The sequence below is a fragment of the Erpetoichthys calabaricus genome, chromosome 15 (assembly GCF_900747795.2).
Source record: "Erpetoichthys calabaricus chromosome 15, fErpCal1.3, whole genome shotgun sequence".
Taxonomy (NCBI): domain Eukaryota; kingdom Metazoa; phylum Chordata; class Cladistia; order Polypteriformes; family Polypteridae; genus Erpetoichthys; species Erpetoichthys calabaricus.
The window spans coordinates 2,249,808-2,262,444 of NC_041408.2; the positions used below are offsets into that span (position 1 = coordinate 2,249,808).

Consider the following 12,637-nt stretch of genomic DNA (forward strand, 5'->3'; position numbering starts at 1 on the left):
TCTTTAGTGACGTCATTTCCTGGTGTGACATAAGCCGCCTTTCAAAAAGAATAATGGCGCTAAACTCCAAAGCAGAAATTTGTTTGCCGGAGAAAACAAGTCGTTCGGAAAATGCGCCGGTTTGCTCGGTTCGCTGCTACTCCAAGAGCTCGGTGCGTGTGCTCCTTCGGGAAGTCGGAGAAGCTATGTATGGCGTGCTCGACGGTCAGGAGAGGCTGAGTGCGGAGAAGCGAAAGGCGGCGATAAAACAGTTTGTGTCGGTGAGTGCGGTACGCAGCGGGGCCTCGGATTTGGGTTTCGTAAAGCAGCAGCGCTGCTTCTCGAGTTCACTCCTGGGCACCCCAACGACCACGGAGTCGATTTATCTTCAGTTGTTCTCAATGTTCACTTAGATGGCTTTTTTTAGTTCTCTTATTTTGCAAACAGAACATTGCAGCGATGTTAGATTAACATTTATAAGAAACCAGCCGTGTTACGTGGCTTCGCTCAGGAGGTTTTAGAGATAACTGGTCTCGGTTTAACCGGATGTGTCACAAGTTCCAAGTAAGTTACTGGACACTTTTCTGTGTATTTATTTATGAGGCTAACATTATTAGTTTATTGAAGACCCATTCCATTCTCTAAGCCCGCTAAGTCATGAAAGGGCCCTCTGGAGAGTTGGAGCCTAACACAGCAAAACGTATGGCGCAAAACAGAATCGATCCACGGACAGGGTGGCAGTATTTCGCAGGTTGGACACACACACACACACACACAATGTAAATTACCAATCCACCTAACGTAATCTTTGAACTGTGCGGGAAAAACTGGAGCACCCACGCATATACAGTGATAACATGTCAACTCCCACGCATTCCCAAAGTCGTCCATAATCCACTCATTTCTTGTCTTTGTCTTGTTGGAGGTTGAACGTTTGGCCCAGTCTGAGGTCCACAGCGCTCTAGAGCAGGTTTTCATTATGAATATCTCTGTCCTTTGCCCTATGCAGTCTTCCTTCAAGCCCCTGGTACTGAACAACAACCCCCTAGTATGATGCTGCCACCATAATGCTTCACTGATGGAATGGTATTGTGAAGGGTGGTGCCTGATTTCCTCCAGATATAACACAGAACTGACTCCAAACTGTTCAATCTTGGTTTCATCAGATAAAGTCTTGTTTTTTCATAGTTTGAGAGAAGTTTAGGTGTCTTTTTGCAAACCCCAGTTGGGTTTTCATGCTTCTTCTGTGCTTTATAACCAGGAAGGTGGCCAGGTTAGTGCAGTATGGCAGTGTTGGTTGTCCCTCTGTATGTTTCTCCCATCTCCACAAAGTTCCTCACTGGCAGAGTAACCATCAGGATCTTGATCACATCTTTCACTAAGGTCCTTCTATCCAGTTTTCAGTTTGGCAGAGTGACCTGCTCTAGGAAGAGTTGTCCTATCCAACCCTCATAAGAATTCTGGAGGCCACTGTGCTCTTATAGAAACCTTTTTGAAGCCTTCCCCAAACATGTCCCTTGACCCAATCCTGTGTCTAAGCTCTGCTGTAAATTCCTTTGACCTCATGGCTCACGTGTGGGATCTTCTATAAACAGGTGTGTGGTTTTCCAAATTGCTCCATTCAGTTGACTTGACCACAGGCCAAACCTCTCCACAGAGATGAACCCGAGTTAAAGTAGATGATCCCAATACTTGTGTCAATGTGATATTTCAATTTTTTTTTAGATTGTATAAATTTGCAAAAAAATCTAAAATCTTGTTTTCACATTTTCCTTCTGGCTTATTGAGTGTTATTTAATAGGGGAAAATAAATTTAAATGATTTTATCAGAAGGCTGCACAATAACAATATATGAAAAAAGTGAAGTGGCCTGAGCACTTTGTGAAGGTGCCGTTTATGAGTTTGTTTATTCTAAGTTGGCCCTGTGTCAGGACTGTTGCGTGTGGATGAGCCCTGTGACGGACTGCCTTCCAGCTGGTGCTTTTCTTGCTGCTAGAATAGGATGCAGTCCCCCAATTAGCCTGAATTAATTTAATTGAAATTGAGAATAAATCTGAGACAAGGTTTGGAAAACACTTCACTTAGGCAGTGACCCCTTTATGTACTTGATTAATTTCTTATTAATTTTAGTAGCAGCTTGTTGCCCCATGCACTGTTAAACAAAAAGGTACCAAGGCAAATAAGTATGTCCAGAAGAGCAGCGCTTAATGCACTTTCACTCTTGCATGTGTGCTTGCTATCACATAATTTAAATAGATAAACTGAAAGAAGAAAAAAAGAGACTAAGAATAGATGTCAGTGAAGCCAACCTTTATTCTAAATCCCATAGAAAATGAAAATAAATCTGTTTTGGGGAATTTCTGTGTTAGCACATTACATTTGGAAACATTAAATGAATCCTGTTGTCATGGTATTCAGGTTTTGTGTGGATACAACAAAGAAGAGAGTTTACTATAACAACTGTTAGTCTGCATTTAATTACAACGTAATACGTGTTTTACATTGTGAATGCTGGCAGTTTAATTGATGAAGGCTGAATATACGGGACACTCTGCCAGAAAAGTAGTTATTAATTCAGTTTATTCTTTTATAGCACTCTTCACTGAAAGCTTGCATAGAATTAAAAATATATTGCTCCAGTATTAAAGTGTAAAATCATGCAGCATGCCTTAATTCTGTTTTACACTTTTTTAAAAATTAATTACTGCACAAATTTTAGAATTTTCTCATTTTTGTTCTTGTTAATATTCATAATCTAATAAACCAAATAACACTGCTGTTTTCCAAATGTAAAGCTGCTGAGTCTTTTTCTTTTTATCTCTCAAATTAACAGTGATATTAATTGTTGGTGCTTGTGGAGTAAAACTTGGATGATGCCACATAATTCACTTGTGCCTCACTTAATTATAAATGTCTGGTTTATTTCATACAGGACTTTGAAACGGCTGTCCAAGACAACATTACCATCAATGATAAGCCCTGGCAGGATGTCTCAGATGAAACTGATTTACAAAATGGTCTGTGCTTCACTTCTGATTTTATTGTAGTGTGTATCACAATATGCCTAATCCAATTTGGATTTTAAATTTATTCAGTAAAGAAGTGCAAAATTACTGAGACTGATACTGGTTATTAGAATTTCTTCACATTTCTTAAATTCCACTTTATTTCAGTTAAAATTTGGTAATTTGCCTTTTTTAAGAATTGCTGACATATCACTATCAGTTACAGTTATGAATTGTAAACAGGGACAGAAACAAGTGTAAATGTTAGGACACCAACAATGAGATCTACTTTTAATTAAATACAAACTGAACAATAAAGGTGCCAAATGCACTCTTCCACAGGTGACTGTTGTATTGTCTAACACGACCAACCAGAAGCTCGGCCTGTAGCGGTCACTAAGGTCCAAAAGATGACCTCCATCTGCCAGGTCCCCGGTATAGAAAGAGATGTGGAGGAGAAAGGAGGGAGTTGGCATTAGCAACCCCTTTTGCCACAGTGTGGTATTACCAGTCTTAACTGAGCCCTTCTTGTGTTGCCCACAGGCACGTGTAACAGAGTATATTATGACATGTAAATTGTAATTAAAATAAGACCAACAGTGAGGAAGTCGTGGGCCTTGAGTACTAGTATACATTATGCAAGTCTGGAAGGCTATCATTTTTAAAGCATTTCATTCTAATATCACACTAATCCTAATAATTCATAAAAGGAAGTTTCAGAAATTTCAACAGTGATGTTTTTGCCCCTGTGTAGCTGATAAGCCAGTATTTTTATTGCTTCCACAAGACACAGTGGCTTTTATTAGTTTCTCCTGACCAGCCATTCAAATCCTCATATGTATGTAGAGTATATTCCTAAGATCCAGGTTCAGCTTCAGTTTTATTTGACATTTGTAACATTTAGCTTGGAATTCTTATTTTCTTGGAGATGTTTTCTCATCTTTAAAAACTTAATTCAGTTAACAGATATGAAACTAAAATGGGCAAAGCCTACTACAGTAATACAATACTCAATGAATCATTAAAAAACAAAAAATAGCAACCTCAGTGTTAATGTGTACAGATCACAACTATATGACTGGCTATTTTTAGAAGATTCATTTTAAGATCTTCAATGAATTAACACTACCTCATAACTGATGGAGTTCAGGCAATACTAAAGTTCACACATTCTAGGAAAAGCATTTTCACAAAATTCAGTTAAATGATTCGGATTAGCAAATGCTCTGTGACTGTACTGTGTGGTTAAGGATGGCTACACGGGGGTAGACATTAATATTACACAGAGTTATTGTCTGTCTGTTATACCTGCATTGTTATCACTGTTTAATATTGTTGTTTATCAGTATGCTGCTGCTGCTGCAGTATGTGAATTTCTCCTTGGGATTAAGTATCTGTCTATCTATCTAATTCTGCCAACTACACTGTCTATTATATAGTGCCTTTCATATCTATCTATCGCAGGTGACTCATCTGACAAAAAGCCTGGTCATTGTTTTTGGTCATCGCTATTCGTATGGGGGTTTTTAATATTTGACATTATACTTATTAGTCATACGGTTATAGTAAATGGTGAGTACAGTGTGTGGAGTTGAACGTGAAGCTTTTAGGGGAAATCCTAAAAATCCTGTTACCTGGACTTCCCACCTTTTTTGTCTTTTGAACAATACAGTATCAACTCAGCCTTTGGGCCCAGATGACTATTTAAAGTCCAGCCTAAAGGTGAAATGTGTTAACAGTCATTAAATTTCATCCAAGCAAGGCTGTCACTCCTATGAAGGTGTTCAAGGGCAGTCTGTCTTCTTGAGATGACATTATCCAGTAAAGTATTTTTCTATGTCAACTAGAGTGGCTGTAGGAAGCGTGAAACAGTGTTAAGAGCTGATACTATACTAACTTTTCTAAGAACATGCTAAACACAAAAGTAAGGACCACTGTGAATTTGCCCTTTGTTACTTTTTCTTTTTTTTTTGCATTAGCCGTATTGTGGTTTCCTTGAAGGACTGAAGTACGAATGACGACAACAGAATCTATGAATATCAACGTTACGTTTTTGCAATGGTTTGGAGGATACTGGCTTTAAAACCATATGGGCCAGCTAAATTGTTTGTTTTAGCATTTTTAAGTTTCTTGTATGCATTATATAGGTGTCAAGGGGTGCCATAAACATTGAAAGCAGTCACAATGTAGGACAAGTCTGAGACATCCATTTGGTTTTTGTTTTTTTTGTTGATACAAGTCAGTAGCTGCATACAGATACGCCTTCCAGAAAGCCGAGTATCTTCTCCTTTTTAGTGAATGCCTGTTGAGTAACTGTCAGTATATTTTGGCTTAACATACTTTTCTCCACCTTTAAGTATTTGTAGTAATCAATGTCTCGATTAAATTCCAATTACCTGAATCCTTTCACTTTGTTCAATTTCATAATCCATTGATTTAATCGAATTGCCATATGACTCATATATACAGTGCAACAGAGACCTCTTGAGGAAAACTACAGTATGTAGATAACACAAGTCAAGATTACAAATGTGAAAGGACAGTGGAGGTCTCGATTTTCCTCATTGTAACATTCTTTGTGTAAAGAGCATTGCTCCTGCTATAGATATTTTAGGAAGTTGAGGAATTGAACAAAAGAAAATCCTTTTTATTGCTTATCCAACTATTCATTTGTTTTATACAAATTTAAATCTACACACTTCCTAATCCTGCTTTTCTGGAGCAACGTTGCTGGATGCTGTAGCCCATCCCAGCAAGAGTCGGGCTTAAAGCAGGAGCAACCCTACCACAAAATCCTAAGTAAACCATGGTAATGCATTGTACATAAAGTATTCCTGTTAATGTTTGTCGTACTGCCTATATTTTATACTATATTCTCATTTTGGAATTTTGCTATGTTTATCTTAATTTTTCTCACAAATATAATACAATTTTATTTTTTATTTTACACATAGTATTTTGCTTTAAAGTGTTATATTGTAAGAATTTCTTTAACTGTTATTATATGCAGCAATCATTTAATATTTCCATGTAGTGATTGTTTAATAGGTAAACTGAGCTTGCTGTTTTAAACTATATTATAACTAATATCAAAATTAATTCAAAATTATTTTTTTTCTTTTCAGCTGTATTTTTGGATGACTTGGTTGATGAATGTGTTTTTGATACAGCCATTAAACGTAAATACTTTCCTCAAAAGATTCTGAGATGTTTTATCAAAACATTGAAAAGTGAAAGAGAATTGATGGTAAGAATCCCATAATTGCTGTATTACACACTTGACAAAATTGCAGTGTTTTAAGATTCTACAGAAGTTTGTCTCGGTTAAAAATTAATTCGTCTTCTGAGCTGTAAACTTTACATAGTTACATGGATGTGGTGAGAGAGGACATGCAGGTGATGGTTATAACGGGGCAAGATGACGAGGACAGGAAGAGATGGAAAAAGATGACCTGCTGTGGCAACCACTAACAGGAGCAGCTGAAAGAAGAAGACAGATGGAAATGTGAATCTGTCTCGTTCATTTCTAATAAAAAAAGTTTTAATTCTTTGACTTAAGAGAATACTACATTTTCACATTCTAACTTCACAGGGAGGCTTTTGTTAACTTTTTGATGTACCTAAATATGTATGGTGGGGGATGCATCAGCATTACTATAAAGAATGACAACAGTTTCCTTTTAGCTTAGCTGTTGGGGAAAATTCAGATATTGTTCTCTTTGCTCTTTCAGACTATTCATCCTCCAGTAAAATCGGAGACGGTGGCAATTGACCCAGAACATGGTAAGCAATGTGTTTTGAAATGACTTTTCCAGATCTTTACAATGCTTTATATTCATTTCAGAGGTTTACATTTCTTTATTTGACTTATGACTTTTATCAAAGCCAACTTCCAACATTTGCGGTACCATTGGTTACATTTCTTTGGGTTTTCCAATTAGAGCACAGGCTGGTTAAGTAACTTGCTCATGGACAACCCATTTTCAGTAGCAGGATTTGAACCTACAACCTCGGGGATTGAAGTCCGAAGCCTTAATGACCATGTGTCACAATACTGTTCAAAGCTTATTTTTATTTGGCCATGACAGGATTCAAACCACAGTGCTCAGTTTTAACAAATGTAGTGATGCACCACTGATTTAATATTTCTATGGCATATAAAGCCAATTACTACTTAAATTTCTTGAATAGCTGTCAGATTAGGTCAATTTTTAATAGAATTTTAATGTTGCCTTTTGCGTTTTTTTTTTTTTTTTTTTTGTGTGTGTGTAGTTCTCATTAATTGTTTTTTGGGTATCACTCAAATGACATCAGATATGTTGTAGTTGTCACACTTATTGTCACGCACACAGTAGCTTTTTGTTCCTATGTAATATAAGAAGCTGCATTTATTCTGAACTATAAACAAGGAAAGATGGTGGGGAGGGGGGTTGATTTGGGAAGGTTTATGAATCAGATCTTAAAATTCCTAAAGTTTTTATTAAGATCTCTACTTGGCCTTATATTATAGACAACAGATTATTTTCTTATGACTATGTTAACACCTTGGTACTTGTTTAGTTCCTTCCACTCAAATAGTGAGATTTCTGAGGCCTGGACAATCCCCCCATCTACACTGTGCGCTGAAACTCTGTTAGTGCTGGCATGGATTGGTGTTCTGCCGCCGGTACAACTGCAGGCTCCCTGTGTAACGTGTCTGGGACCGACCCACACATTGCAAGAGATTGTATATATTATTATTTTGAATCTGGCAGACTATTTTCTGCTTACAATATCCTGTCAGTGCTCTTTGAGTCAAACATCAGCAAACTGAATCTAAGGGAACAACAGCCTAATTTGTAAATTCAGACTTTTAAAGGAAAGGTTGATAAACCGTATTGTGGAGGAACAGGTTTCAAAACATTGCTGAAACTGCTATATTTTAGCATGTCCATTAACTTCTCTACTCATAATGCAGTCAATTATTTGGCTTCTTATCTCCTGCCTTGTGCCCATTATTTGCTAGCATAGGCTCAAGCTGCCCCATGACCCTGTCCTGGATATATGGGTTAGGAAAATTCATATTTTAAGATCCATCCATCTATCAAAGATTAATTGGTACAAAATATGACATCAGTTTTCATTATTTAAAGTAACATTTAATGAATCCCATGATTCAATGCCATGCATTCAGAATTGAAAAATTTGTAGAAGAAATAGAGACAATAAAATACTTGTAGTAAGCAATTTTGAGTTGAATTAACCAAAGAGAATTTGGTGTTAATGCAGTGCATGTTACATACCACAGCAGTTGGTTTTTCATTTCCTGTTTTCTTTTACCACCTTTACGGATTTGAAACTGCTGCGAGACTTAAGATATTAGGTTCTCACAAAGATGTCAGCCACCCTTCTGAACTGCGTACCTGTGCAATGGTAGACCTGCACGATGCGGAATGTTAACCTGATCCTGTCGTGATGTTCATGGTGTTTATTGCATGTAAATTAGAGATTTATGTGTGTTCTTTAATGGAAGACATTGCAACCCCTACTTGGCCAAAGTTTATATTTTAATTACAATATTCTGGGATTTGGCAGTACAGTGCTGTCGCCCACTGTCCAACTTGACTTGAAAAATGTTCTGAAACAATTCACTTAATGCAGAGAAGCAACTGGCTAGGTGAATGGGTTTTTATCTGTGTTTGTACATCAAAGTATTAGACTCCTATTTCATTCACCCTTCTAAAGGTGTGAGAGACTCTTTTTAAATAAACACGCTAATAATCGGAGACACTTCCTAAGAGATGGTTTCCTTACATCCAAGGGTGAAATCATACACTACATTGTCAAAAGTTTGTGGATTCCTGGCCATCACACCAATATGAGCTTGCTGCACATCCTGTTCTAGACCATGGCTGTTAATATGGTGCTGCCTACACCGTTTCCACCCACCCCCAATTAGCAGCTATAACAGCCTTCATGCTCATTTCCACAAGATTTTGGGGTTTGACTGTGGGACCATTTGCCCATTCAGCCGAAAGAGCATTTGTGAGATCAGGTACTTATTCTAGACAAGAAGACCCAGTATGCATTTGGTGTTCAGTTTCATCCCAAAAGTAATCAGTAGGGTTGAAATTGGGGCTCTGTGCAGGCCACTCGAGTTCCTCCATGTCTTTACGGACTTAGCTTTGTAAACGGGCACAGTGATTCTGGAAATGCACAATTGTCTCAAATTTCTTTGTGTGCTATAGCATTCACAGTACCCTTCACAGGGAACGAAGGTGCTTAGCTCAAACCCCACCAATATTTCTCCTCCACCACAGTAGACACTAAGCAGTCCAGAATATGGTATTTCCTGACATCACGTCAACCTCCGATTCATCCATCAAACCATCAGATGGAAAAGTGCAACACATCACGGCAGGGAATGTGTTTCTACTGCACCGGAGTCCAATGGCAGTGAGCTTTACAACTCTCCAGTCAACACTAGGCATTGCTCCAGCAATCTGTGGCCCCGCTCTGTGAGTTTGTGTAGCCTACTCCTTCCTTCCTGACCTGGTGTTGCTCCTCAACGGTTCCACTTCACAATAACAGCATTTAGAGTTGACCCGGATAGATCTAGCAGAACAGAAATTTCATGTCCTGACTAGTGGCAAAGGTGCCATCGTAGCAACAGTCACAGAGCTGTTCACTATGGCCCAGTGTTTGTCAATGGAGATTGCATGGGTGTGTGTTTTATTTGATACAACTGTTAAAAATGAAATGCTTGAACTCGATCATTTGGAGGGATGTCCACATACTTCTGGTGGTATTGTGTACTGTATTGCTATCAAAAAGCTGGTTTCATTCCTTTTAAAACTGCAACAATTGTAACAGGCTCATCCACGTGTGTTAATAAAACACTTTATTGAATTGCAGTGTTATCTGTTGATTTGCAATACACAGATTCTAATGCACAAAGTAAATACTCTGAGAAATCCCAAACACTCGCTAATATACTCAAATGTGTCTTATATAGGGAGGGGGGAAAAAACAACATTCATAATGTGCACTTCAGCCAAAATACAGTTAAAAACAATTGCCTAATTTAAGCAGTAGCTTTCTGTGTTTCTTTTTTAATATTTGGTGGTTAGTTTTGAGGTAGTTGGGTCATTTTGGTAAATTTAAAATGGGATGTGGCTTGTGTGTAGAGTGGTTGGCTCATCTCTAGAAGTGTTTGTACTTGTTCCATTTCACTATAAAACCATACATTTTGACATTTCTGGAGTGGGGGGAGATTTGTGGTGTGAATATAAGATTTGACATTCAGATCCGTCCTGGGGCCCCTCTAAAGTTTCACAATCAGCCAGTCATTTTTCCTCTAATTTTCATTTAATTTGCTGGGTTTTTTTTTTTTTTGGTTTGTTTTCTCTCCTTTTTCTTCTGCATTTGGCAAAGCACAGCAGTGTATGGTGATGTTTGATTTTTGTTTTAACATTTATGTGACATTTAGAAATACTGATATTCTGGCCATAGCTTTAAATGCTTAAGTCTTGTTGGTTTGTTTTCCTATTCACTTGCCTTCTTTGTAGTTTGATTCCCCTAATAATGATAATTAACAATGAACAGAGTAGATAACACTGAACGCCAAAAGGCCTCAAATACTTTGTCGCCTGCCTCAGTGAAGACCATATCACTTTACATGACTTTTCCAGTGATTTTCTGTCACCGACTTCAATTGCATGATCTTGGCAGATCGGGGGGTAGCCGCAGTGCTCTCCTGTGAACCCCAGTTATGTAGTCGGACATCCCCAGGGACTTGCCTCAACAAAATCAAACTGATTTGATTTCTCCATTAAAAAAAACTTCACACTGTTCCACTCCATCTGAACTAGTGTGGTGCTGAGGTGTCACCCATTGCATGGCTGCACTCTGATCCTGAGTTGGGTTGTCGTGTGGTGGGTATGACAGTGCGCTTTATCAGCACGTGCTCCTAACCTCTGTCTGTACAGGTGGGCTCTCTGTTTAGAACCAATGAGTGGTCATTCAGAAGTATAATGCAGCTACGAGGTATAAGGAGCCACGGGTGTTTAGGACCTGCAAACAGAAGAGAGGCATATCTGTAGTAGAAAGCAAAACAATGAATAATATTTAACATACTGTGTATGGTGATAAGTATTTTGTAGATTGTCTATCAAACAGCCATATACTGTTTGGTTTTACTTTACAGGAGCCCACATGGAAAAGCTGCTGACTGCTATGCCGTGTTTGGCCAAATGGAGTAATGAAACAGAAAAGGTACGCAGTTTGTCTTTATTTGCCTTTGATTCCAAATGTTAATCAGACACGTTCATCAGTCCATTTTGTTTATCATTGTCGAGATGCATGCATCGCAGGTACCAGCATTAGTGAAGGTAAGTTTTATGCTTGATCTCCTTTTCACTGCCTTCATCATAAATTGTGGGTTATTGCCATCACAGAAGAGTCTCGAGAGTACGCAGTCCTCCTCGTGCTTGACTGACACTTCTTCTCTACCATCACTTACCGCCATCACTTCTGAACCCCCAGGCTTTTTCTTTGCACATTTTTTTTTTCTCTTAAAGTCTGCAGTCTGACTAACCTTTCCCATGCCTTGAATCTTACCGTGTGGCTATGTTGCCAGTAATGCCTGAATTTTGAATAACACAAAAGAGTTTATTCCTTTGGGTAACCCAACTGCCAGCCATCTTCATTTATTAAAATGATTATTCTTATTTGCAGTCAATGGAGCGTTTGCTTCAGAAAGTTGTAGGTGTGTCTGAGGTGATGTGTCTGGATCCACTTGTCAAAAACTCGGAGCTCCAAACGTCAGATGACCCAGAGCCGGCCAAAAAAACAACGAGCTTATTACCAAGTAGAGGAAAATCGGGGGAAGAAAAATCATATCCTTTGAAATCAAAGGAAGACATTGACTCCTGCTAGGACAAAAAAAAAAAAAACGGATTAAAAAGCGGCTATTCAGCCTTCTCTGCTTTCAAGAAACGTTCTTCAAATAAGAAGTGCAGTAGAGTTCTTTTAAACATTTAGCACTCGGCACAACTGTTATTTTTAAAGACGTTCATAACCTGTGTGCATGTTTTGCATCTTTTAGCAGTTTTCTTTTTTCCATTGTTCTATTGTCTGTTGAATTTGATATGATGGGAACTCCTTGTGTTACAGCTGAACTCGTCTCTCCCTCTTATAAGCAAATTCTGACAGGTATGCATCTTTTAAAGATTTCTCACAGTATTGTGCACAGTTTTTAACAAAGTTAGTCTCCACTGTGAAAATTATGTAAATGATGTTAGATAACTATTATGGAACAGCAAATCAGTGTGTGTGTGGATTTGTTTGTGGTTGTCTTTTTTTTTTTTTTTTTTTTAATAAATTATTTGTTATTAGTCTATTTTGTTTTAATTAAATCATTGAAAAGATTGTCCCCCAGCATCTCTATACAATAATAGCAATGCCAAGAGTGCCATAGATACCAAAACTGGTGTTCATTGTATTGTGTATGGCTATTTGTTCTGTCTGGTGTGGTGGTTCATTACTCTGTCTATCCAGTGCCACATAAACTACTCTTCTCCTCCCTTCTGTTTGTCTGTCTCTCTCTCAACTCTCGCCTATTTCACCTACCAATGAGTTTTCGACCAAGGCCAGGTCTCCACTACTGTAGTACA

At 38.2% G+C, this 12,637-nt stretch overlaps 1 protein-coding gene across 1 annotated transcript; it reads left to right on the forward strand.

The window, feature by feature from the left end:
- The first annotated feature begins 11 nt into the window (after positions 1–11).
- Positions 12–12,328, forward strand: LOC114665619 (kinetochore-associated protein NSL1 homolog). Its single transcript, XM_028820225.2, has 6 exons — positions 12–260; positions 2,912–2,996; positions 6,110–6,231; positions 6,716–6,767; positions 11,170–11,237; positions 11,700–12,328. Exons 1-6 carry the CDS (start codon positions 54–56, stop codon positions 11,898–11,900), a joined length of 735 nt encoding a protein of 244 aa, XP_028676058.1. The 5' UTR covers positions 12–53; the 3' UTR covers positions 11,901–12,328.
- The last annotated feature ends 309 nt before the right edge of the window (positions 12,329–12,637 follow it).

Excerpts from the sequence above, each read along its gene's own strand:
- LOC114665619 (XM_028820225.2), top strand. The coding sequence starts at position 54 with ATGGCGCTAAACTCCAAAGCAGAAATTTGTTTGCCGGAGAAAACAAGT. Across the intron at positions 2,997-6,109 it reads TGAAACTGATTTACAAAATG|CTGTATTTTTGGATGACTTG; the intron begins GTCTGTGCTTCA and ends TTTTCTTTTCAG. Across the intron at positions 6,768-11,169 it reads GGCAATTGACCCAGAACATG|GAGCCCACATGGAAAAGCTG; the intron begins GTAAGCAATGTG and ends TTTACTTTACAG.